This window comes from Podarcis gaigeae (assembly GCF_964106915.1).
Source record: "Podarcis gaigeae genome assembly, chromosome: 5".
Classification (NCBI taxonomy): domain Eukaryota; kingdom Metazoa; phylum Chordata; class Lepidosauria; order Squamata; family Lacertidae; genus Podarcis; species Podarcis gaigeae.
Genome location: NC_139681.1, coordinates 62,596,794 through 62,622,707, shown reverse-complemented (window position 1 = coordinate 62,622,707; position 25,914 = coordinate 62,596,794). Strand labels below are relative to the sequence as shown.

Sequence of the window (25,914 nt, the reverse complement as noted above, 5' to 3'; positions counted from 1 at the left end):
AGAGAGATTTTGCAGTCCTGTCATGGTGCAGCTTCCTATAGGCATCTGAATGGTCCCTCTGAGAACAGAATGCTGGACTATATATAGCCCTTTAGTCTGATTCGGGGGGCTACAGCGTGTTCACTCTCAACTTGGTCCTACTGATTTGAGTGGGACCCTTTCTCTACCAAGCTTGCAGCTCTTACTTGCTGCAAGTATTTTGCCCTGAGTACGCATGCGTGAAGGCAGCCTCTGTGAATTCTCGCCCTGAAAACTGCTTGTCGTAGCAGAGAGTGAACGGTTGTATAAATTGGAGCAATTTCAGAGCGTAGGCTTAGCCAAGAGGGCAGGGGGAGGGGGCAGCTGCCTCCCCTGGATTAAATAGAAATACTTAACTAACTGACCAATTACGTCGGTTCTGCCCCCCCCCCAACAAAAATATCCTGGCTCCGCCCATGTTTCAGAGCATGCATCTGGCAAGTGTGGGTCCAAGTAGCCGCGAATTCACGATTTGGTGCCCCAGCTGGAACCTCCCCCTCGGGTGCAAACGGGGCCAGCCTCCTCCCCAGCCCGTCAGGGAGTCTGGTTAGTCCGGGTTTTCTGGTTCCCACAGGGACCGCCTTCTCCTCGGTGCTGCTTAATCGAGCTCGAAGCGTCTCTTGGGCTCGTGGGGTCCGTCCGCGCGAGATCATGGCTCTGTACACGCGGGGATCGGCTGCAGTGGCCGTGATTCGACTGTGTAATCCTCCACTCAATACGCTCAGGTAATTTGCAAGGGAAGACTTCGCCCCAGCCAAGGGATTCTCGGGCTCCTGGTTGGCGGGTGGAAACTGCTGGTCTGCAGATTCGACCCCAGAGAGCGCATTTTTGACCCTCGAAGCAGGCTCGGCCCCTGAAAGATACGCTGGCAACGAGCGAGCCGGCATGCGCTTCTTCTGCATGACTCGGAGGGTCGCTTGCTGTCGCACCCAGATTCTGCTTGCATGCTTCCCATAGGCTGACCACTGTGAAAACAGGATGCTGGACTAGCTGCTTATGTTTACATGGAAGAAAGTCCCATGGTACTCGGTGATGCTTCCTCTTAGGTGTAATGGATTGTAAGCAGAGCCTTTGCACCCTTACTCGGATTTGTTTAGCAAAGGGTAAAGGGATCCCTGACCATTAGGTCCAGTTGTCACCGACTCTGGGGTTGTGGCGCTCATCTCGCTTTATTGGCCGAGGGAACCGGCGTACAGTTTCTGGGTCATGTGGCCAGCAGGACTAAGCTGCTTCTGGAGAACCAGAACAGCACACGGAAACGCGGCTTACCTTCCCGCCAGAGCGGTACCTATTTATCTACTTGCACTTTGATGTGCTTTCGAACTGCTAGGTTGGCAGGAGCAGGGACCGAGCAACAGGTGCTCCCCCTGTTGCGTGGATTTGAACCGCCAACCTTCTGATTGGCAAGTCCTAGGCTCTGTGGTTTAACCCACAGCGCCACCCGCGTCCCCGGATTTGTTTACTTCCAAATAATTGTGCCTAGGACTACAGCCGCAACTAGCTTCTAGCTTGCCAACCCTAATTTTCCAGCAGTGCATAAGCCAGCATGATATTGAGATGTTTTAGTTTGGTACTGCAGAGATACTTTCACCCTAGTTGGGTGGTTAGCTTTGTTCTCAAGTTTAACAAGCACACACAAGCAGCATGAGGACCCTAAGTTATGGCTTTCCCCCTGCGCTTCAGAGTTTCAGCCCTGAATTTCCTGTTAGACAAAAGATACCATATATACAAGAGACATGTGAATTACAATTACAATGTGAATTAATTCCAGACTAATGCAAAAATTTCCCTATTCTCAAATATTGTTTCTTGCTTGCAGCAAAAGTTAGTTCAAATCAGCATGGGAAATCAGCACCCACACACTCTCCTTTTCTTTTTTTCTTTTTGCCTTCCTTTATCCCTTGTGGGATCAGTGACAGTAGAAATCATTAGCTGGCAGATTTCTCCCTGTAAGGATCTGGACTTTAAACCTACCACACTTATGCCCTCTTGGCGCTTTGCCCCACAGTTCCTCCCCCTCCAAAGCTTTGCTTTCTTTCCTGCCTGCCAGTAGTTTACAGCCTCAGTCCTGTTTTCCCTTCCTTCCTTCCTTCCTTCCTTCCTTCCTTCCTTTTTATTAAATGTTTTCTTGTGTTACAAAGTTATGTCCTGTTTTCTTTCTTGGCTCTTCCCTTCAACTGTTTGTCTTCACTATTCTTGCTTCTCAAGCTACAGAATTAGCTAAATTCCTTTTGCTATTTTCTTTATCAACTTCCTTAACACTCCTTTCATTATACAGAGCCTCCTGGCTTTGTGACTGAGAACTGATTAGCTTCATTTTGCCTCAGTTCTCAGTCTTCTTAACCCTTTTATTTAAACCTTGTTTTCTGGCTACCTTTCCTTCATGGTTCTGTTTCTCAGTCCATTGCTTACGCTGCATCCATCCTCTGGCTGACCTCCCTTTTCCTATGTCATAGGGCTGCTTCCCATATAAGCTTTTCATCACAGCCAAACTAACAACTTTTCCTACCCTCACAGAAGTTGGACTACAAACTGGTCAGTGTGCCTTGAATAACTGAACATTCTGTGGCACCACACCAGCCCAGATTGTAAACAATAGAAACCTTACTGCCACAAGTGGAAGGCAATATAGATAGTACAGTGGAACTTAATTCGTTTTGGAGGTCCGTTCTTAAACTGAAACTGTTCTTAACCTGAGGTACCACTTTAGCTAATGGAGCCTCCTGCTTCCGCTGCACAATTTCTGTTCTCATCGTGAGGCAAAGTTCTTAACCCGAGGTACTATTTCTGGGTTAGCGGAGTCTGTAACCTGAAGCGTCTGTAACCCGAGGTACCACTGTAGTTGTGAACTACAGTTTCACCTACAAACATTCGTTGATCAAGTAGAGAAACTCTCCTAGCTGTGCAATAAGGAGATGATTGAAATATGTAGGATAAGCACTAATAACTGGGAAACACTGGCCTGTGAGTGCTCCAAATGGAGAACATCCTTTACCAAAGGTGTCATGGACTTTGAAGAAGCAGGAACTCAGGGTGAAAATGATAAAAAAGCTAAGAGGAAGGCATGTTTAGCAAACCGTCACTGTGATCACCTTCCACCTGGAAACCTATGTCCCCACTGTGGAAGGAGGTGTGGATCCAGAATTTGCCTCCACAGTCACTTACGGACTCACTGTTAAGACCATGTTCATGGAAGACAATCTTACTTTGCTACGAGTGATCGCCAAAGAAAGAAAGAAAGAAAGTATAAGGCAATAATATGCTGAGCAATCTTCAAAATGTTTTACAAAGTATAAATGGCATATAACATATTTAGCAAAATTTGGCTTCCCAAACTGGAGTTTCAAAATAATTTAGGACAGCTTTGTGCTTGTGCACAGTGAACCCAAAGAGATACAGAATAGCCAGATATGTGTATTTGTGTCTGACTTAGCAATATGCTTTGTGTAAGTCTGTGACCCCTGTCCTGGTCCTCTATACTGACTTCCTGGTGTGGACCAACAACTTTGCACCATATTGTCTTCCACAGGTTCATAGAACTGATATTCCATATACATTCCTCATTTTGATCCTACTGTCATCATCTGCAGAGAAGCTACATAACAAACATAGTCTCCATCTGCCTGCTCATTATCTCCCAGGAGCTAGAACACAATTCTGTATTCACTCTTTCACTAATCAGAATTGCCATGTGAATTCATCTTTATTGAACACAAGTACCCATTCATATTCAGAAACTTAAAGTGTTTCCAAATCTGAATGAATTTTTCAATGCAATTTCAGTAATGCATCCCTAGAAGAAGGGACCTGTTGGTCCCTCTGAAGTGTAGCATTTTTAGGAAAGGGGCTGACAGAACATGAGTCCCAAAGCATAAAACCTTGGTTGTAGAGCTCAGATAGCTTTATTAATTCATTTGGGACATTTTATCTTGCCTTTCAGTTGGCTGCTGTCCAGGTGGCTTTTCTTTCGTTTCAGGGCTGTGTGGGCCTATAATGGAGTCACCACCTCACCCAGAAGGAAAAACTGGGAATTCCTGTCACATCACATGTTTATGGGTACTTATGGGTCACAAAGAGATGTACACGACTAAACAACAAGAACAACAATGTTCAATAAAGATGAATTTGCATGCTGAAAATGAGATGACTGCCAGCAGCTATTGTTACTACTACTATTGCAGTCAGTCATGTCACAAAACCTATGAGCCAAATAGTGTAGGTAGTAGCCTAGCCTGAAGTTACATTGGAGCAAAGGAGAGTATGCCTTGGATTACATTTTCCTTCTCATTACAGGAAGCGGGAAGTAATCATCTTAATTCTTTTTTTAAAAAAAGATTTATGTAAAATTCCACTTTTAATGGTAAATTGTAACGTTGGCATGATAAAGATCATCCAAAGAAAAGGAAAAAGTCATGGGCTGAGAATCTGGTTAATATGTAAACTCAAAAGTCTTGTGTTTTTCAGGACTTTGGATACTATTAGGTTGAGCCAGGATCATGATCACATTACCTCGCAAGACGAAATTATTTCGTTCTGCGAGTTTTTTCGTTCTGCGAGTATTTTCGTCTTGCGAAGCACGGATTCCCTGGGTATTAACGGTTTTAAGAAAAAGGAAACAAACTCGCAAGACGTTTTCGTCTTGCGAAGCAAGCCCATAGGGAAATTCATCTTGCAAAGCAACTCAAAAAACGAAAAACTCTTTCGTCTTGCGAGTTTTTCGTCTTACGAGGCATTCGTCTTGCGAGGTACCACTGTACTGGGTTACTGTTTGCTAGTAAATAACCTGTTTTTCTATTCCATGTTTAGCGAGACAGTTTCGGTATGGAACCCAGACTTAGCCTTTTTGTTTTCCAGTGGTAAGATAGTTCCCTAACAAATGATGCATAAACAGATAATTAGCTACAATGCATTGACGACAACTGTGTTTCTGTATTTTAGCTATAAACTAGTTACTTCACAGGCAGTGTAAAGATTGTCAGAGATGAAGCTCCATAGAGAATGTAAAATGTCATCTTACTGAGTTTGTTCAAATGACTCCAAGAATACAAGGCATAAGGCATCATTGGTCCATCTAGCTCAGTATTGTCAACACAACAAGGCAGCGTCTCTTCAGCTTCTTAGGCATGTATCTATTTCCAACTCTACCAGGAGATGCAAGGGATTGAACTTGGGACTTTTTGCTCCGCCACTGAACTATACAGCACCTCCCCTTAACTCTGGCCAATGTTGGTAGATCTCTGGGCAATCATCTGTGTGGGTTTCCGACTCACAGTAGTTCAACAACAACAAGACTCTACAGCTCAATATTAGACTATTAAAATGAAGAAAGCTGGGGGGTGGATATTTTTGTGAGAGGACTTAGCCCCTGTTCTGGTGAAAGCAAAAAGTTAATATACATATTAGTTAGTAAGTGTAAGAGCTCCCCTCCCTGCCTATCTTGCACCTGACTCCAATTGGTAGATCTTGGAATTTAAGTAACAAGCAAGGTAGATCCTGCAGTCTCCATATTCCTGCAATATAACATTTCTGATATATTTTCTGTCACACCACATTTTGAAATGCTGAATATAACAAATAGTAGCCTAACAGCCCTCTCCTGTGTATATTTGCTTGCAAGTAAGTCAAATTGAGTCCACTAAGGCTTATTCCTAACTAAGTGTGCATATGATTGGAACCGTAAGTCATATTATCCCTGACTTTTTTTGAAAAATCAATTTGGCATTGCTAATGCCCAACCATGTTATAGGATTTGCTTTACAGTTTCAAACTGACTTGTCACAATGGCTTAAATTCTCCCACACGAATGATCATGGAGCCATGGTATGGAATTGTATACAGTGGTACCTCGGGTTACAGACACTTCAGGTTACAGACACTTCAGGTTACAGACTCCGCTAACCCAGAAATAGTACCTCGGGTTAAGAACTTTGCTTCAGGATGAGAACAGAAATCGCACAGCGGTGGCAGGAGGCCCCATTAGCTAAAGTGGTGCTTCAGGTTAAGAACAGACCTCCAGAACGAATTAAGTTCTTAACCTGAGGTACCATTGTATGTTGCAAGAAAGAACCACACAGGTACATGCTTTATGCTTCAGAAGTACAAGAACAGGCATGCAGTAAGGGAGTTGAGATGCTAATTGGGAAGGTGTCCAAAACACAACATATAACTAAAGAAATTAGCATTGAACTTGGGAAAAACTCACTTATCTATATCAATATGTTGAAATGTTCACATGATGCAGTAGTGTTTTTAAATTAAAGTTGTGCAATACCTGTCTGCAAAACACACTTACTCCCCGTTTACTCTGGGCCACATCATTATAAAATAATCTCTGTGTAGGGTGTGTTATGTTTACTGTGATGTGAGATGTGTAGCACCAGTGTTTTTCATGTAACAAATCAGTCAGCCTGGGTTCAAACTGGTGTTTTCAAATGCCTTTAAGATTACGTACTGCATCTTCAGTTTCTAATTGTGACTTTCTGCTGGCCTTGAAGGTGGAAGAAGTAATGGGGAATCGCCACAGTTTTGAATTTATTTCAAAGTTTTTGCTGCCATTTTAGCTCCCTCTAGAGGTAGTTCATATCTTTTCAGGCTTCATGTTTTATCAATGGCCTGGTATGCACATAACAGTAATCCAAATGATGGCTTATTGTGAACAAGAAAGTATAATAATAATAATAATAATAATAATAATTTTATTATTTATACCCCACCCATCTGGCTGGGTTTCCTTAGCCACTCTGTGCTGGTGCCCAGGGAGAAAACTGCAGCCGCTTTGTTTTCCCCCAGCTTTGCTGCTGCACATTGCAGAGCACAACCACAGCACTGTCTAGGATACATATTTATGTACCTATGTTGTTTGTATGGCTACTGTTTTTCCCATAAAGGGAGGTCTTTGCAAAATCGCCTTTTCACTCAATATTTTAGAAACAGCTCTGTATCAGTATAGCTACTTCATGTTTCTTTAGAGTATATTGCCTGCTGTTCATCATCAAGCTTCTAGGAGAACAAAAATTCAAATATTCTCATGTTCACTCACACCTTCTCACTCCTCTCTTCTCCTCATACCCAATGTCTTCTTCCTTCTTTTTCTGCTTTGACCATTTTGTCGGAACTGACCAACTACTGGCCTCAGTCTATGCACAGAGAAGAATGACATGGTAGAATACTGAAGTACTAGACTGGATTTTAAAACTTCAGAATGCAGCTGCTGCTGCTGCATATTTGTAATGTCCCCATGCGTAAACAAAAAAAGAAAATGGTTGCAATTTAAAACAAGCAAACAAACACCACTGCATATCAGGCGATTCTAGCCCAGCCTACTTCTTGTGCTGTTAGATTTTACTTACCAATAAAGATTTGGGTTTTTTTTTACATAGGAGCAGCATTCAGAAATGGTATCCCACACCTCCACCATGAAGTAATATTATCACTTTTCCATCTCAGGTCATTATCACCTTCATCCATCTCTTTTTGCTCATGTGTGGATCAGGCCTACAGTTAACTTCAAACGATGATTAGAGGGAGGCACATGGAAGAGCATACAATTCTAAGGCTTGGCCATCTAATTGCCATTATTTCTGAAGAAATACATTACATGCACATAGGTTTTACCTGTGGACTCAACATAACATCTTTGTACAGTTCAGGTCAGGTTAGAATGGTTAGAATCCTCCATTGAGAGTTCCCAAATAGATTCCACATGATTTAAAAAAAAATGTTTTAGATATTTGTTTTATAACAAATCAGATATTCCCCTAACACTTTCAATGATTATTTTCTTTATTTTAGCCCTCCAACATTACTGGCTTTAGAACGAGATGTGAAGCATGCAAATACTGATCCCACTGTGAAAGCTGTTGTGATTTGTGGAGCAAATGGGAAATTCAGCGCAGGTAAGAGCCTTTGAACTCATGCTTGTGTATCACCTTTTTTCTGCTCCTGTTAAAAATTAATATGTTTTGCAACTCTGCACTGGTACCATGGATTTGCCTGGAATCAACTGTATTCTTAGTATTTACTGAAAATAATCCTGGCTAATTAAATGCCACTATACGTATTCTAAACTAGCCATGCTGTACTAATGAAAGTAGAGTTTTGGGTGCCTTTCCTTATATCTTGTGATGTCTATTGATCCTTTAACAGACCATTATTTTTAAAGAACCATAAAGTGATTTTTATGTAACTGAAATAGAGAACCATTTCTCAGAGTTCCAAGAACTGAAGACTCATATTCATTATAGTCTCTGGTGACACCAAACATTATTGTTTTCCTCTCATTCACTAATCTAGTGGTTCCCACATATTTTGGTATGATGACTCATAACCCTAATTTACTTGGTAAGGTGACCCATCAGTTTATTGTCACATGAAGTTTGGACCATTTGTCTTCAGCAGCCATCAATTTCTGGCATTCCAACTGTAAATTTGTGTATTTTGTAATTATAACTTGAGGTATCCAAGCAAAAGTGTACTTAACATTCCTGTTAATGTGGAATTTGTTGAAAAGTTTAAGGAAAGTATGACCCCATCCAAAGTAGGCAACTTACCAACTCAGGAGTGCCAGCTTGGCCCTGCGACTGTAGGTGCCCGGGGCTGTGGGTGCCTGCAGCGTGTATGGCACTGGCACCGAAATATGTGAGTGCTCGGCCCTTTAATTTGGTGAATTTTGTGGGTGTTCAGGCACCCAGGGCCCCAACTCATATAACCCTGCTACCACATTTCATCTTCATAGCCTGACTCACAAAGAAAAAAGTAAAGGGACCCCTAACCATTAGGTCAAGTCGTGACCGACTCTGGGGTTGTGGCGCTCATCTCGCTTTATTGGCCAAGGGAGCCGGCCTCGTGGGTCATGTGGCCAGCATGACTAAGCCGCTTCTGGCGAACCAGAGCAGTGCACGGAAATGCCGTTTACCTTCCCGCCGGAGCAGTACCTATTTATCTACTTGCACTTTGACATACTTTCGAACTGCTAGGTTTGAAAAGATAGGTACTATCAAATAGCAATAGCACAGGTATTGCCTCATCTGCTAGCTCAGGATATTCAGCAGCAATTGGGTAATGTGAGTAACATGAAGCCAAAATTCAGATAACCTCACTTCCCCAAAGTTTTCTTTGAGAATCATGTCACAAAAGTTCACTGAGTTGTTGTTCATTTTGCACAGACAAAGACTACCTTGTAAGATTAGTTACACATGGGTTTCACATTCACTCAAACTTCTGCTTCTTCAGCAGAAAAGTAGCGGACAAATGTTGGCGGAACAAACTTCAAATCACCCTTGGCTAAACTATTAACTAACCCTGGCAGCAGATCCGGTGATGGTTTGCCAAAAGGTGCTCATCAGAGGAAAGCTGTAACAGTCACTCAAAACAACTCCCCAAATGAGCACTTTGTGGCAAACTCTCACTGGATCTGCCGCCAGATGCCAGAGCAGTGTTTTTAAAAAAGTAAGACTCAAGCCTTTCCTACATTTGGTTACAAGTGACAACAGAGCATTATAATATGCCAACAAAACAAAATGCTGTTACAGGTTTCATCATACCAGTTAAGTATTAAAAGCAATAATTAATTTGGGTTTGCTTATAAAACCCAATGACCCACTTGCACGGGTTTGGAAAACACTGCTCTAACCTGCCTTTATCTTTACCTTGCTTATTATGGCTACCTTTGCCTATGTTAAAGTTTACATTTTGTTGGCCCTTTTGTGATTAATTGAATCTGTTTGTATCATCAACTTAACCCTAGAACTTGCTAACCATCTAACCCTTGTATCTGGTTTTGTGTTAACTCCACTAGTGATTAAATTTTCCTTGATTGTCAGTAGGGATGTTGAATGTAATTGGCCACAGCAGATCAATGCAAGATCCTATACTAGAGACCCATAGTGGGAATTCTTATTGACTTGACACCTGTCTGTATATAATTTATGGAATGAGTTCTTTGATTTTGTCTCTTAAAAAGCATTACAAATGTCTCAAGAGCAGGTTCACTATCCGCTATGCAAGTGTAGTTCCATTGCTTTGAAAGACTGACCACATGACTGAAAGTGAACAAAAAGCAACCCTCAAAACCCACAGATAACCTTCCATGGAGCAAAGCCAGTACCAACCCTTAATAAATTACCCACTAGATATATTACATCTCAACACAATTGTATATATATTCGTGGTTTTGTTCAATTTCTTTAGGTGCTGATATCAAAGGATTTCCCAGGATAGGTCAAGGAGACATGCCCAGCTTGGAAGCAGTAGTTTCTCTGATAGAGAAGAGTGAAAAGCCAGTGGTGGCTGCTATTGAAGAGGTGGCTTTTGGAGGAGGCCTGGAAGTAGCACTGGGCTGTCATTACAGGATTGCAAATAAGCAGGTACAATGATTTTTTTTTAAAAAAAAAACAGCTTAGATAGGTCAGCTTGTTGGAAAGGCTCCTTAATATATGTTCTCTCTATGAGTTTGAACTTGGAATTTTACCTCCAACCAACACACCACCCAGAGACCTTAGAGTCATAACCCAGGTAAGGGATACCGATTTATCATTAAAGACTATGACATCATTGATAAATGAGAGTGAGGTAGCTCCACATCCCCGCCCCCTCTGTTTTCATTCAGTTTTGTTTGGTTTTTTGTTCTTGGGTGCTATTGAAGTGTATGTCCTTGTTTAAATAAATAAAAAAATATATTATAAGCCCTAGTAACTCTCTAACCAAGCATCACAAATACCCAATCTTTGTTCCAGGCTCGGGTAGGTTTACCTGAGGTCACAATAGGCTTACTTCCTGGTGCTGGTGGGACTCAACGACTTCCCAGACTGATTGGAGTACCAGCTGCACTTGAAATCATCACCACAGGTAAGCTCCTCCAGATGTGAATGCTAACCATACAGGTGTCAAGTATATTAACAGCTGGATAACTATACTGACATTACAAGATAATGAATATCTATGCAAGTAACATGCTAGAAAATGGCCGTGACAAGCACACACTATGTATGTATAAGGTCCTAAGTTCGATCCCTGAAATGTCTAAGTAATAAGATGTATATAAGGTCACAATATTGGACATTCAGACTGTTTTGGGTGGAGTTGCACTCCCCTTAGGAATCACTTCACAAGTCCCATCAGTGGAAGGATTTGAGCTTGCACAACAAGGCTCCCCGACTCTCCTCCCCCATGCCCCCCCAATGGCTCTGGGTTAGGGTTAGGAAAACCCCCCAGAATAGTGCATGGGGAGAGGAGAGGGAGTGATGATTCCATCTGCCAAGCTGCAGACAGAACAACTGGAAGAGCGTGGCATTGCATTGCACCCTATATTTCTAACCCACTTTTTAGCTAGAGTCCTCAAAGTAGCTAATAACATTTATAAATGCAACAGATACACAAAGACCCACATGCTTAAAACAAACAAACAACCAGACCCACTGGAACTGGAACTGGCTGCAGATATTCCTTCCTGCATAGCAGTTGCTATAAGTTGGCTCAAGGTGAGGGAGTCCAAGTGATATAGGTCCCAATCTTGTCGCTGCCTGCCCCCCTTGTTCAACTGGAGCAAACCCTGATGTTGTCTTGTCTGCCTTCCTCACTCTCTTCTTCCTTCCCACTTCTTCATGCCAGGAAGACATGTGCCAGCAACTGAAGCGCTGAAACTGGGAATCCTAGATGGGGTTGTGGAAGGAAAAACAATCGAAGCGGCCATAAACTTAGCAGAAAGAGTAGTAGGTAAGAGTTCTTAACTGTATTCGGCAGCAGCATAACACATGAGGCATGATCTGAAGCCCAGCCTTAATATGAGCCATAGACAAATATCAGTGAAAATATTTATTTAGCAGAGCAATCCTATGCATGTTTATTCACAAGTGTTGAGTGGGGCTCCTTCCCTGGTACATAAGTGTGCATAGGGCAGTAACCTTACTAAGGTACAACATTGGAATGGTACAAAGCCCTGATACACAGGATAGTTGGTGGAAAATACTAAGACTGTATTACCAAATCATAAATATCCATACAAAAATCCTTGGTTAACTTGATGCCCTGCCAATTAACTGGTGGAGCTGTTTTTATGTTTTTGTTTTTCAAATAAAGCTATAGGATTCTGAATATCGATGATCAAGGGATTCCAAAAACATTGCTTTTTTCAAAATAATCGCATGGCTAAGGTAGGAATTCATGCAGCCTTGGTTGTCCTTAGTTAATATAACCTTGTTCTCATAGGGGTGGAAGAGCGTTCCCTGAAGTGTTTCTCCAGTTGTTCGCATTTATTGCTGATCATGGAAAAAATTTACTGGACCTTTATTGTCTTATTGTTTATTGTGTTTTTATTTTAACATATTCAATGTTAGGTAGTATATAAATGTTGTAAATATATGTCTGAAAATAGTAATTCATGTCAGGTGTGGGGAACCTGTGGCCTTCCAGATGTTGATGGACTACAACTCCCATCATCCCTGACTATCCTTGGCCATGCTGGCTGAAGCTGATGGGAGTTGGGAGTCCAACACATCCAGAGAGCCATAACTTTCCCAGTCCTGTAATATTTGCCATCATAGCACTGAATGTCTTCCTGTGTTCCACCAAGGCTCTTTGCCTGGATCTGCTAAAACACAGGAGTTACAATACCCCTGGCAGGCCAAAAAACACGGCTCAAGGCTTTGGAGGGTGTGTGAAACCCACTCCCAAAAGAGGTAAACACTTCCCAAGGAAGATTGGGAGCCTTCCAAGCAAAGACTTTTTATAACCTGCACAAAACAATCTGCTATGCTGCTAATCTGGTTTTGCAATTATGAACTTCTTTCTATAGTTTAACCTAAATCTTTCTGTTTCCACCATTTGCAGCTAAAGCAGTTTCCATATATTTGTCTGTTTATTTCTTTGTTGATATCCAGGCATCTGCTGTGCAGTGAGTTAAAGGACAAACGCCAGCAGGGCCCTACAGGAGCACCTGAGGCCTGTCTGAATCACTGAGCAGCACATTCCTTGGTGCATATACCTCGTGAAAATGTGCCTATGCAGACTCAGTGTCAACAAATGGCTGGCCTATAATTTTGGAGTCAAGCATCATTACTGCCAGTCGTAATGAAAACACAATTGGTTATAAATTTTAAAACAGAGGCACACTTGTGACTGAGCGGGTCTAATAATCACACCGTCAAGAAACTCCTATTTTACGAAACACAAGCAAGCTTAATACGACAAATATAACATGGCCAACAGGTGACTAGCAGCACAATGCTATACATCGCTACTCAGAAGTAAGTCCCACTGAGCTTAAGTGGTGTCACTCGCACTTACCACAGTTGGAAGAGCACAAGCACCAGATTGGCTGCACTGGTGTGCTTGTGTAGCTCTGATCTCATTGCTGCCCTGTCCGATACCAGTAAGTGACAGCAACACTGCTGTGGGAAGGGAGGCTGAACACTCATGCCCTGTCATGCTGGTCATTCCTGGTAAGAGAGTATAAGATTGCAGCCAATGGCTGCCATCTTGTGCAGGCTGTCGACATGCAGAGGGCTGCAAGGCCAGCTGGATAGCCCCAGCTGGGCCATCTCCTTCCAGCCGTCCTGCTGAGAAGACCCATCGGCCTCTGCTCCAACGTAAATCAGTGACCCGGGCTTCAAAGCCAGGGCACACTATCAGCAGATCGAACTGCGCACACAGAGTAGGCGTGAGGCTTGTGAAAGCATACTACAACTACAGATTTATTAATCATAAATCAGGACAAAGAAACATGTCGTCTGTCTCTTCATCTTCTCAGAGAGACAGAGAAGAACAAAAGCAATACACACAATGGACGTTCCCAGCAAGCTGTGCTGGAATGTAGCAGACATGTGACACGCAACAGTTCCACACGTCTGCTCCTTAAGGTGGAATGGAAATTCTCAATGAGCAAGCAGCATTTACTTCTGATTAAAATATTCATAGAATTCTGCTGTTAATATGTTTTTTAAGCACCAGAAAACAAATTATTGAACAACTACATCTTTCCACATTTGGCTACCCATAAAATCGTACTTCTTCTCACTACCCTTCTGAAGGCAATAGTTGGTGAGACATTTCCAATGCACAGACGTCCACATTTCAAGCAGGGTGACTCCAGGGTGCTGCTGGCTGAGTCACTGAGGGAGAGCAGTTTGATTCAGTTCACATTTTTAGGCAATCCTACTGACTTTGCACTTTCTGAAACAATATGTGAATTGAAACAGACGTTCTTCAAAATCTGCAGTTCTCTACATTTTGCCATTCAGCTCTCCAGCCAAGTAATGTTTACCAAAATGCACATGCTAGGGTAAAGCATGCATTCAAATGCATATATTCAGGAAAATATCATACAAAAATTCATTATATAAGGGAAAATAGCTTTGCAAAAATGTGAACGTTAGACAAAATTGCATACAAAGATGTGCATATGAGGAGAAATCCATGCTAAAATCTGATGGTTTTCATGAAGACTTAAAAAAACCAACCACTAACTAACTTATGAACTGATGAAGGAAGGTGGTGAACTAAGCTAAAGGGTGGGAAAATGAAAAACTAGGAGAAACCAAAATGGACAAATTCATCTATTCCTACTAGGGAATAAATCCCACTGAAACCAAAGGGGCTTGCTTTTGAATAAACATGCACAGGGTTTCCCTGTGATCCTGTTCCACAGATTACCCAAGTGGTGTGCAACTTGCACCTCTGTAAAAAGGAGGGGGAGTATTTTCAATTCAGCTAGATGTCTCGTGAGCAAGGAAGAGAAAACGTATTTGGGGGGGAATATGTTTGCATCAGCTGTTTTTAACATCACACTATCCACTTTGTCCACCTGATGGCACTAAAACCTGGAAAATAATGCTGCTTTCAGCATACAGCAGCAAATGCCATCAATTTATCAGAGTTCCATAGTTCTTTGTGTTCATGGAGGCAGCTACTGTGCCATTGTTCAGATGAAGTCTGAACAGTGGCTGCCTTTTAATACTAGGCTTTTTGAAGGAAAGATGGGGCACAAATGTAAAAAATAATAATAATGATTACCATTTAGCTGTTGGTAATTCTACCCATGACACAACAAAGTTCGGAGAGTTTCAGTGCCCAGTAATTTGTATGTCTGAGGAAGGTTTCCTGCAAAGCAGACCTTACTGTAATTATGTTGCCATAATTTTTCAATGGTGTTTCAAGCAGAGTTTGGGGGAGGTGAGCCTCCAGCTCTTGTCTGGGTGGGTCTCCTTCCAAAAAACCAAAGACCTCCTCATCTCCTCTTAAGAATCAATTGGAAAAGATCAGTAATTGCTGACAAAGAGTGTGTTTGCATCGGGTTTGGGGTGGGGCTCATATGCACATTTCACTACCTACAGTCCACAGATGGTCCAGATGGTCACCTATGGCAGGTAGGGACAAGTATAGGTTGTGGTATCTGTGGAATTTAAAGTAAGTGGTAGACTGTCACTTTGAGAGGATTACCTCCTGAACATTGATATGTAATAGATACGATATGGCGTAAAACAGGGGAGGGAAACATCTGGACTGCAGGCACTGGTCCCAGTTTGGCCCATGAGGCTGTTTCCCACAAACCATGCCCACCTACCCTATACATGATATCAGGTATGGGGCAGGTATGGCCATGGATAGAAGGGACCACTTGGGAAAGGAACAATTCTATATTATAGAATAGATGTACTGAATTTGAAGCAGGAGAAATCCCACTAGAAACACTCAACTGTGTTTTTTTTTAATCTTTTGCCAACACCACCACAACAGGAATCTCTCTGCATCAAATTAGGCAAGTCCAGACAAGTACTTTAATTCAAGGGACCAGATAATATATGGCACTTCCTGGCCATTCTTGTGTTCTCACTTTCTTCTGCTTCCAGGGGCTCCGTTTCCCTATGGATTGCCCTGCCTGTACAGGGAATCCTAAATAACCAGGTGTTTGCATGTTGTAAATGAGCCTTTTGATATAAGCGGTTGAAGTCCTTGTACCAGAAGGTGGTATACTGAAATACCTGGATATATTTTCTCACCTTTCTTTTTGTAAAGGTTTGAGAAAGTTATGTCCCATAAATAATACAATGTATATTATCTTGGCTTTTTCTATATTGACAGTAACATGAGCTACAAAGAGATCATCCTCATTATTATCAACAATCATGACATTATTTTCTCCCACCTCTATCTCCTAAACAAAAGAAGAAAGAAACATACAGGGTGTTTCAGAGACTGTGGTTTTGTAGAACACTCAAAATATGTGATCTAGGATTGTGATTGGAATTTAAAATGTTGTGTATTTCTTAGGTCAAATTTCAGGGGAGATGAAAATATTTAATATGGCTCAATTTAGATTGCCTCCGTTTTTAATATTACTTTTGGAAAATGTAGGATGCTTAAATTCTTTACTGCAGTGAGGTTTTGAAATTCCTCTCTGCAAGCATAAGGGTTAGAATATCCCTTTTTACACTTTTTTAAAAAGTGTAAATAAATATTAAATACTCTAAGTTGTAAGTTCCATTGAACTTAGTGTTTACAAGTAAACATACTTTAAAAATACTTATCTGGATTCATTTCAGTCTGGGTCAGGCACAGTTTTAGCACCAAAACAATCTTGGTCACCCTGATGTATCCTCTGTTGAGAGCAGGACATGGAGAATATGGCTCTGCTTCTGCTTTTCAATCTGTCAACAGCTTTTGATTCCATTGACTATGGAATCTTTGTAAGGTTAGCAGTTCAAATCTGTGTGACGGGGTGAGCTCCCATTGCTCTGTCCCAGCTCCTGCCAACCTAGCAGTTCGAAAGCATACCAGTGCAAGTAGATAAACAGGTACTGCAGCAGCGAGAAGGTAAACGGCATTTTTGTGCATTCTGGCTTCTGTCACGGTGTTCTGTGCAGTTTAGTCATGCTGGCCACATGACCCGGAAAGCTGTCTGTGGACAAACACCAGCTCCCTTAGCCTGAAAGTGGAGTTGAGGGCTGCACCCCATAGTCAAATTCAACTGAAGTTAATTGTTCAGGGTCCTTTACTTCTAACTTTTACCTCCTGGACCAACTCTGTGGGATTGGCACTGCTTTACAGTGGATCCACTCCTACCTACAGGGCTATGTCAAGAGAGCTGCGTTGTGAGACTGTGTTTCACCTGCAGACGGACAAGAAATTAATTTTAGTTTATCAGGAAAAGATATGGACTGACTAGTTTTGTCATCTTGATTTCTCCGTCCCTACAGGACAGCCGTTGGGCCCTCGCAGGCTCTGCCAAAAAGAAACTCCTAAGCTACCCAACATGGAAGCCGTTCTTGATGCAGCTTTTGTGAAGGTGAAGAAGCAGGCTAATGGGTGCCTCTCGCCAGAAATGTGTTTCCATGCTGTAAAAGCCTCTGTGTACCTGCCATTTGCAGAAGGAATTCGCAGAGAAAGGGAGCTGTTCATGTTCCTCTTGACTTCAGGACAGGCTAAGGCATTGCAATATGCCTTCTTTGCACAAAGGTTGGTGGAGAAGTGGGCATTGCCGAGTGGAGCATCTTGGAAAACTGCAGTCCCTCAGCCAGTCCGGAGAGCAGCTGTGATAGGTAAGACTATAGGATTTCATGAGTTAAGCCATTTCTTGATATCTTGTTCTCAGTAGCAGTTGCAAAGTTCCTATTTTGTTCCCTGTTCATTCTTAAGCATCACCTAATTTGCTTGCAGGAGATCCAAAATTGGTGTATCACTTCTTCAGTCCCAGCTTCCCTTCTCAGTAGCTGCATCACTGTTTAAAGATCCTGGAGCTCAGCCTTCCTTTGAATCTCGTTGCCTTGCTTCTACTTAAGGTTGCCACCTCTAATTCTGAACAACTTGAGATGCCTTTTTGTAAATCTCCCAATACAGGGGGAGAAAAGGAAACCAATGACCCATTATCCCTTCCTCTTCTGTGATAAGTTAAGTAGAGGGAGATTGTTTTGCTCAGCCGGTGTAATAATAATGTATTGACTCTATGAGATTCTTGTGTTTGGAATGTGATCTTTGAAAGTAGGTCTTCTGCAACAGATGCAGAAGGTATTTTTGTCAGGTGTCATTTAGAGGTGACAGAAGGTGCACCTACACCTACACAGCCCATAGAAGCTCCTTTGCTTCTGGCCACCATGGGTAAAAGTTCAGCAAGAAAAAGGGGCTGTCAGGCTTGGGTTTCAAAGACTGCTTTTCCCTTGCACAGAGGCTGTTTACTGAAAAGTACTTAATCATTTGAGGATGTATTCATCCCAATATGTTTTGTTGACAAGTACCTTTTAAGAAGCTTTCATCTCATTGTAGCGAGCCACTCTTCCCATTTTGCCGTCTCCTATTTCTCTCACCCCCCCCCCCAAATAATGCCTTCATTAATTTTTTATACAGGCAGCTGAAATAAAGCTCTTTGATGCACTGCACAGATCTCTCAACAGTCCTTTGCTGTTCTGCATATTGATCGGTATACTCAGTGGGAGACAGCTCTCTAAGTAGCCCAGCCCTCAGCAATGCCCCTTTGATTTTTAAGAGACTGCCAGCTATCTCATCCCTCCTCTATCCCTCCCTCCCTCCCCAGTTATTAGATACAGGATGTGCTTTGCTGCAGTGGGTGCAACCTGAGCTCTTTGCAAGCTCACCTCAGCACGAGGTAGCCTTGAGGACTGTGGCTTCATATGCCCCTTTGCTTCTTCCATTTTGCAATCTTAATTAACATTCTCTGCATGAGTCATACCCCTTTAGAGCAAAAATCTCTATGTCGTCAGTTACATCTGCCAACAAGCCTGAACTCTCAAGTTGCTATGAACTCATCCACTGGAGAACTGACATTCATGTTAAGCAGCATGGAGCCTGAAGCTCAGCACATGTGGGAGGGATGTGGTTTATTGTTCAGTATGCAGACGTAAATGTGTGTCAACCTGATCTGCATTACCACATGGGCTTTGGTGGGAACAGTCTCCATTTTGAGTTTCATGGGAAATCATAAATGACAGGTTTGCTGCTAGACAAGTGACAGATATGCAAAATGGATATGTCTGTTATGGAAATACAGATACAGGTCAAAACAGAAATATTAATTCTGAATTATCATTGGAATGGAATGGAGCAAGAATAGCTTGCCCAGAGGAGGCTCTTACTCCAAGCTAATATTAATCTAGAGAATATGTAGTAGAAACACTAGCATCTACCAACATCTGTTCCTCATGTTGGCACCTTATTTGCATATTCTTCAGAGACTACAAAGAACTTTGAAATAAAGCAGCACTTTAATTGAACATTTACAATCTGAATATGTTTCAATACATTTTAAGCCTACTGAATTTTCTGTAACAAGTTTTCCATCATTATACATGGGTCACTGTGCGTTGCTACAAACTTGCTTCGCTGCTTCGAGCAAACTGAATCTGAAATGCTTTTAAGGCAGTGTAGGATGAATTTTGCATGACTGACTGCTGCTTGAGCATATCTGGTGCTCAGCTACCTAATAAATTGATTTGGTCCACTTTTGCTGTAATATACAGAAGCAGGGTGTAAGGATAGCATTATCGAAATGAAGGTAACGACACTTTTCTGTGGTGGTTGCATTATATATAAAACCGCCTCCCCTGCCCCTGCAAAACTTGAATGTGATCCCAGTCTTCTCTTCATTGCAATGGGTAGTGCTTCATTTGAGTCTGGGCTTCACTATTAGACCTAAGGCTCTCTTTAAAGAGCCAGTGTTGGGCCTTGCCATTTGAATCTCCATTAATCTTCTGCATTAATTAGAACTGGTTTTCTCAGATTCTTCTGAAGCTAAGGTTCTTCTGCGTATAAAGACATTTTTCATCCTTCCCCACTAACAGCCAAATTTGGAGAGATTCATAAACAAGATCTTGTGTGTGTGTGTGTGTGTGTGTGTGTTTGTGTGTGTGTGTGTGTGTGTGTGTGTGTGTGTATGTTTTTAAATAAGGCGGAATCGTACCTATAGATATCACTATTATTCAGATTTGGTCCACAGCAGTGGGCGGCAGAGTTTTTTTTAAACAATTTCCCAAATGAGCTCCCCCCCCCAAAAAAGCTGTTGTGTGCCCCATATGGGGAAGTATACAGGCCCCATGCATACAGGGATCCAGCTGGAAATCAACCATACAACTAGAAAATAACTACAGTGGGAACTGAGGTCAGATCAACTACGTAAGATGACTTAGAGGGGGAAAGGACTTCCAGAAGTAGTAGGAAACATTTAAATAGAGACAAACATGTTCCAGCTTTTCTTTTAATTGTGTCTCTGATCTTGTAAACTCTTTATTCAGCTATTTTTCATCCCATAGTATACTGGAAGACTGAGCCAAATTGCAACCTTGTTTGACCCGCATTACTAGGAATTGATCTTGTTTTACTGACAGCATAATTTCAGCTATTCTTCATAAAGCTGCTTTAGATTAATTTTTTAATCCCTGTGGTTTGTGTTTCTTTGTCCAGCTAAAACAAGTCACATTCATAGACCTGATAATATGGGCCATGAGTTTTTAAAATAATTAAATCACTGTACAGCAAAAGTGTTAGTCACATAGTTTTGACCCTTTTAGCAAGCCTCAGACATTGACAGCTGGTTCTAAATATTGTTTATTACAAAGTTTCCTCATTCTGATCTTTGGCTCCTGCAATACAAAGGGATTTTGATCTGATCCTTATCAGGTAGCTGTCCCAGAACACAGATTGAGTAGCTGTCCAAATATAAAATCAGTGGGCTGAAACTAGAATGTATTGAGCATATAGCAGGCCAGCCTAGATAGCTGTGTCACTGAGGAAGCACCATGTGTAAGGCTCCATAAAGCTTTGAGCAGAAGGCTTTTGGGGAACATTGACTAATAGCAATTTGATGCAGCCTTTCTAGAATAAATGAAGATCAATAGGTTTTGAAAGCATGCTCCACCACACTTCATGACAGAAAAGATGGTTAATCAGACAAAAAAGGTCACTTGATTGTGAGGAATTCCTATTCTGCTACACTACAACTTTATCTTGGCTGCATTCTGATATGATGGTACACCATAATTTGTATTATGAACACAAGCATCCAAGAGCCTTAGGCTTGCACATTCCCTCATCTTCTTCTTTCTATAGGTGGAGGAGACTAGAAGTATCTAGTGGGGATTTGCAGCCGTTTTGTCCAAACCTAATAACTATGATTTGTGTAAAAATATAGTTTGCTGGAGTTTGGCAAGACAGCAAATATGAATTGCTACATAGCTTATCTCCTCCACTCATGCATAGAGGAAGAAAAGGAGGAGAGTGCAATTTCTAGTAGCTATTGAACAGAATCCCCTATGAAATGCATAATCCCAACTCACTTGCACAGACATTAACGTTGCTTTCCATCTTCAGCCTTACAGTAGTTTCTTTTCAGGATGGTAATGTTAATTCAAATGTGGATCTTCTCAATGGTTTCCCCCTCGATTTATTTGCCTATTTTGTAAGTTAAAAGATTGCCTAATAAGCTCCTCTCTGTAGAACATTTCTAATTATTCCTTCTCCTTTCTCTCCCTGCCCTTTTTATCACAAGGTTTAGGGACAATGGGACAAGGCATCGTGGCATCTCTGGTCAAGGCTAAAATTCCTGTAGTGGCTCTTGAACAGGATAAAAAGCATTTGGAGGCGGCTAGAGGAACTATCACAGCTCTTTTAGAACGGGAAGCTTTAAGAATGCAACAGAATGGCCAAACACTGGCTGCCTCTATGCCTGGTTTGCCTCAGTTCACACTGGACTTTGGTGCACTGAAGGATGTAGATATGGTTATTGAGGCTGTATATGAGGATATGGCTCTGAAGAAGGAAATCTTCCAGAAGTTATCAGCAGTCTGCAAACCTGAGGCCCTTCTGTGCACGAACACCTCTTGCCTTGATATTGATGAGATTGCTTCTGTCACAAACAGCCCTCAGCAAGTAATTGGCACCCACTTCTTCTCACCAGCTAATAGAATGAAGCTACTAGAGGTAATCCATGGTCAGCGAACATCTCCCAATGCCATTGCCACAGCCATGAGAGTTGGCAAAGCTATGGGCAAAATTGGGGTTGTTGTAGGGAACTGTTTTGGTTTTGTTGGGAACCGAATGCTGAATTCTTACACTGAGCAAACATACTTCCTCTTGGAAGAGGGCAGTACTCCAGAGGAAGTAGACAAAGCTCTGTGGGAATTTGGTTTCAAAATGGGTCCCTTCCGTGTTTCAGACCTTGCTGGGCTTGATGTGGGCTGGAGATCTAGGAAAGGGCAAGGCCTTACTGGACCCAGCCTGCCTCTTGGCACACCTCCTCGTCAACGAGATGGCAGACGATACAGCCCACTCCCTGATATTCTGTGTGAGAAGGGGAGATACGGCCAGAAAACTGGGAAGGGTTGGTACCAGTATGATAAACCTGGGGAAAGGGTAACAAAGTCAGATCCTTGGCTTCATGGTTTTCTTGTTGAGTACAGAAATGCTCATGGTATTTCAGTACGCACCATTAGCCAAGATGAGATCCTGGAACGCTGCCTATATTCCCTTGCCAATGAGGGTTTCCGGATATTATCTGATGGAATAGCTTCTTGTCCAGAAGCTATTGATACCATCTACATCAATGGCTACGGCTGGCCCAGACATAGGGGTGGTCCCATGTTCTATGCTTCTGAGGTAGGGTTGCCTACAGTTCTGGCAAAATTGCAGAAGTATGCTGAGGCTAATCCTGACATACCCAAACTACAGCCCAGTGCCTTTCTGCAGAAGCTTGTAGCCTTGGGCAGCCCTCCTCTGAAAGATTGGTCATCACTTGTAGGAACTCAGAACAGCAAGTTGTAATTGCAGTGCAATCAGTCTGGTTTTCCCATTCCAATATTTTTGACTGTTCCAGTCCAGACTAAAACACAGCGCATTGTAGAACACTGTCAGTGTCTCTTCTGATTCTAATACGATGTACACATCTATGTATCCTGCCTATGTGAGTGAAATATTGCTGCTTGCAGCGTGCTTTTTATCATACCTTCTTGAAACTGTGCCTGAGGGTCTCACCTGAAAACATAATACTTTCATGTCTAATGAAACTACTCAGCCTCTCCATGAGATCATCATGGACCCTGGCGTAACAGCTCAGAAAGGGAAGGACAACTGAGGGGGGAGGCACAGAGCTTGAAAAATACAGTGTATGTGACTTTCTGCACCCACTGTTTTTTCCTCCAGTTCTTTGTTAACTACATTTAAAGTCGACCTGCCCATGAGGCTGGGTGAGGCAGCTTTGCTGCTGGTCTCCCTGGACTCTGGGGCAAAGAGGGACTGATGCCAAAGCTCTGTGGAAGGCCTCCCCCCCCCGCCAAGTCGACAAAAGGAGAAGCGTTCCTCCATCCAGCTTTGCCACTGGGCAGAGGTGGAGATTCACACACACACACCTGGTGGTGTAGTGGGGCTTTGCGCTGGCTTCTCCTGAAGGGAGGAGCTAATGCAAAGCCCCGCTGCCTGGCAGGAGATAGTTCCAAATAAATTCAGAGGAGGGCATCTCAATTTCACCTGCTTCTGATAGCTATCATTCTGACCTTTGCTCTTCCACAATTGATATGTGCTAAGTAAAAAAGACCATTTCAGAGATGAAATGCAGTGAAGTGGATAAACACTGCTAATGAGAAATGTAGCTGAGGAACAGAACTCTCAGCCTTGGAAGGCTCAGTTCCACCTTCTTACACATTGATGGTGACCAATGAATCTCAGCAACTGATGCTTCAAATGCTCTTCAGTCTAGCGTAAAGATGTGCCTCGTTCTTGCTGTCTGCCTTTTCTAAATCAGTGTCTCCTCTCCTTTTCAAACCTGTGTGATCTCCAAATTCCTCAGTCTGTTTCTCTTACATAATTTGGAATTTCTGTATCAGCAAGTACAGAATAAGTGCCTTCAGGAACATTGATTTTAGGGCGTGCTGGAAATAATGTATCTCAGGGATTCCATAAGCACCAATGGTGCCAGCAAAAAGGGCTTCCAAGAGTGCCAAGCCAACCTCTGAGTCTGAATTACAGTGCTGAGGCCATAAGAGTGTCCAAACATTTCTTCTCAGACTAATTATTTCTGGAATACAGGAAATCAAAAGTAAAATCACCAAGATTCAGCAAGGATTTTTCTCCCTAAATAAAGCTATTTTAATTAATCACATGTGCCTTTCTACAGTGTCCTTTCCTGATCTCACACTCAAAACTAGTATCACAAAGCACCTAGAACTGGGGCTGGGAATCGCCAGCCCACTGGCCAAATTTGGCCCACCAGGCTGCCTCATTTGGCAAATCACACTAGGGGCGAACTTGGGTCTTTGAAATTTCAGCGGCTCCTGGTGCAAGGCCAAAATTTGCTGCTCCCCTGCCTCTCACCTTCCATACATCATAGCTGCAGCACCATGATGTGCCCTCTGGGCTCAGCACCCAGTGCAGTGGAACTAGTTATGCTGCCCTAAATCTGCCTCTGGTTACTCCCAGGGCTTGGCCAAAGGAGGCTGTGCAGGCATTGCCAATATGGCAGACCTCAAGATGCTGAATTGTCTATTCATGATTATTCAGAAGATCTGGTGACTTGTATTGGTTAAGAACATTAGACAAGGAGACCCAGTGGATTGTGTATCCTTCTCTCATGCCACTCAGCCTTGAAATGACCACACACTATTGCATAATGTGCTAGCCACAGGATAGTAACTAGAACTAATATGTTACTTTCTCAGAAATAGAACCAAACTATAACTTCCCTCCCTCCATAATGGGTTTCAGTTCTAAGTAGTTTCTGAAATTCCTTTCCTTCCTCTTAAACCTAGCTGCCTTCTTAGGGTGTCCACATATAGCCTGTAAGAGGGTTCTTGTGCTTGTACTTTCATGGAAGGAAGAATTTCATGTGTTGTGGCTTTTCCCATCATTGTACTCTGGTGAAGTGGGAATTTGCACCAGCTAGAATCCTTCTGTGCATCCCTTTAAATTATAGACAGCCTCTCCAGGATAGACTTGGCAACCCTTTGCCCCTCTTTCCTGTCTGGTCCACACTTCTCTGACTTCCAACACACTTTCCATTCTTGGCAACAGCAACAGCGCATAACCATTCTTGGACCTACTGTAGGTCCTGCATAGCTTGTCTGCAGCCCCATCTTTTTACTTGCCCCAGTTTTGTTCACATCAATGCCTTTGCTGCCATTGTTTCAAGTCCCTTAATTTCCTGCCAGTGCCTAGTTGGTTCTCTCTCCTAAAAGCTGCCCTGGCTCTCAGTCAACATCCTGCATTGCTCAGTGTTTCGTTTGTCCCTGGTCCTCTCTTGCCAAAACACTAGAATTTCTCATGTCCTTAGACACTGTGAGCTTTTTCCAAAGCCCTTTCCATCCCTGCCAACAGCTCAGAACCATTCCTTGTCTTAGGCCCTGGACAGCTTGCCTGTAGCCCCATCCTCTTGCATGGCCCTCATTGGACATAATTTCAGCCATTTTCACTTCTTGTAGTTGAATAGACTCTGAAGGATGTTTTCCCAACAGAGAGTTCCCCAGTCAGTCAAGCAGCAGAAGAGGAGCTTGAGGTGAAGGCTGAGGTGAGGTAGGAGTTTAGGAGTGTATTTCTGCTACCAGTGAAAGAGCCTATGATAACAGCTTTCTTTGATGGCATCGCCATGGGCAAGATAGTGCTGCATATGAAAAATTCACTAGCTATTGGTACCACAGACTCTTCCTTGCCAGCCTCAGAAGAGCAACGAGGCAGTCTAGGTCAAGGCAGTACAGTGGTACCTCGGGTTAAGTACTTAATTCGTTCTGGAGGTCCATTTTTAACCTGAAACTGTTCTTAACCTGAAGCACCACTTTAGCTAATGGGGCCTCCTCCTGCTGTTGCCGCGCCGCTGGAGCACGATTTCTGTTCTCATCCTGAAGCAAAGTTCTTAACCCGAGGTACTATTTCTGGGTTAGTGGAGTCTGTAACCTGAAGCATATGTAACCCGAG

At 42.6% G+C, this 25,914-nt stretch overlaps 1 protein-coding gene across 1 annotated transcript; it reads left to right on the top strand.

The window, feature by feature from the left end:
- The first annotated feature begins 320 nt into the window (after nucleotides 1-320).
- Nucleotides 321-24,109, top strand: EHHADH (enoyl-CoA hydratase and 3-hydroxyacyl CoA dehydrogenase). The gene is made up of 7 exons (XM_083741827.1): nucleotides 321-743; nucleotides 7,810-7,913; nucleotides 10,207-10,382; nucleotides 10,752-10,863; nucleotides 11,626-11,730; nucleotides 17,208-17,549; nucleotides 21,506-24,109. Exons 1-7 carry the CDS (start codon nucleotides 670-672, stop codon nucleotides 22,774-22,776), a joined length of 2,184 nt encoding a protein of 727 aa, XP_083597953.1. The 5' UTR covers nucleotides 321-669; the 3' UTR covers nucleotides 22,777-24,109.
- The last annotated feature ends 1,805 nt before the right edge of the window (nucleotides 24,110-25,914 follow it).

Coding starts and splice junctions, on each gene's coding strand:
- EHHADH (XM_083741827.1), top strand. CDS start 670: ATGGCTCTGTACACGCGGGGATCGGCTGCAGTGGCCGTGATTCGACTG. Junction 7,914..10,206: donor AAATGGGAAATTCAGCGCAG/GTAAGAGCCTTT, acceptor CAATTTCTTTAG/GTGCTGATATCAAAGGATTT. Junction 17,550..21,505: donor CCGGAGAGCAGCTGTGATAG/GTAAGACTATAG, acceptor TTTTATCACAAG/GTTTAGGGACAATGGGACAA.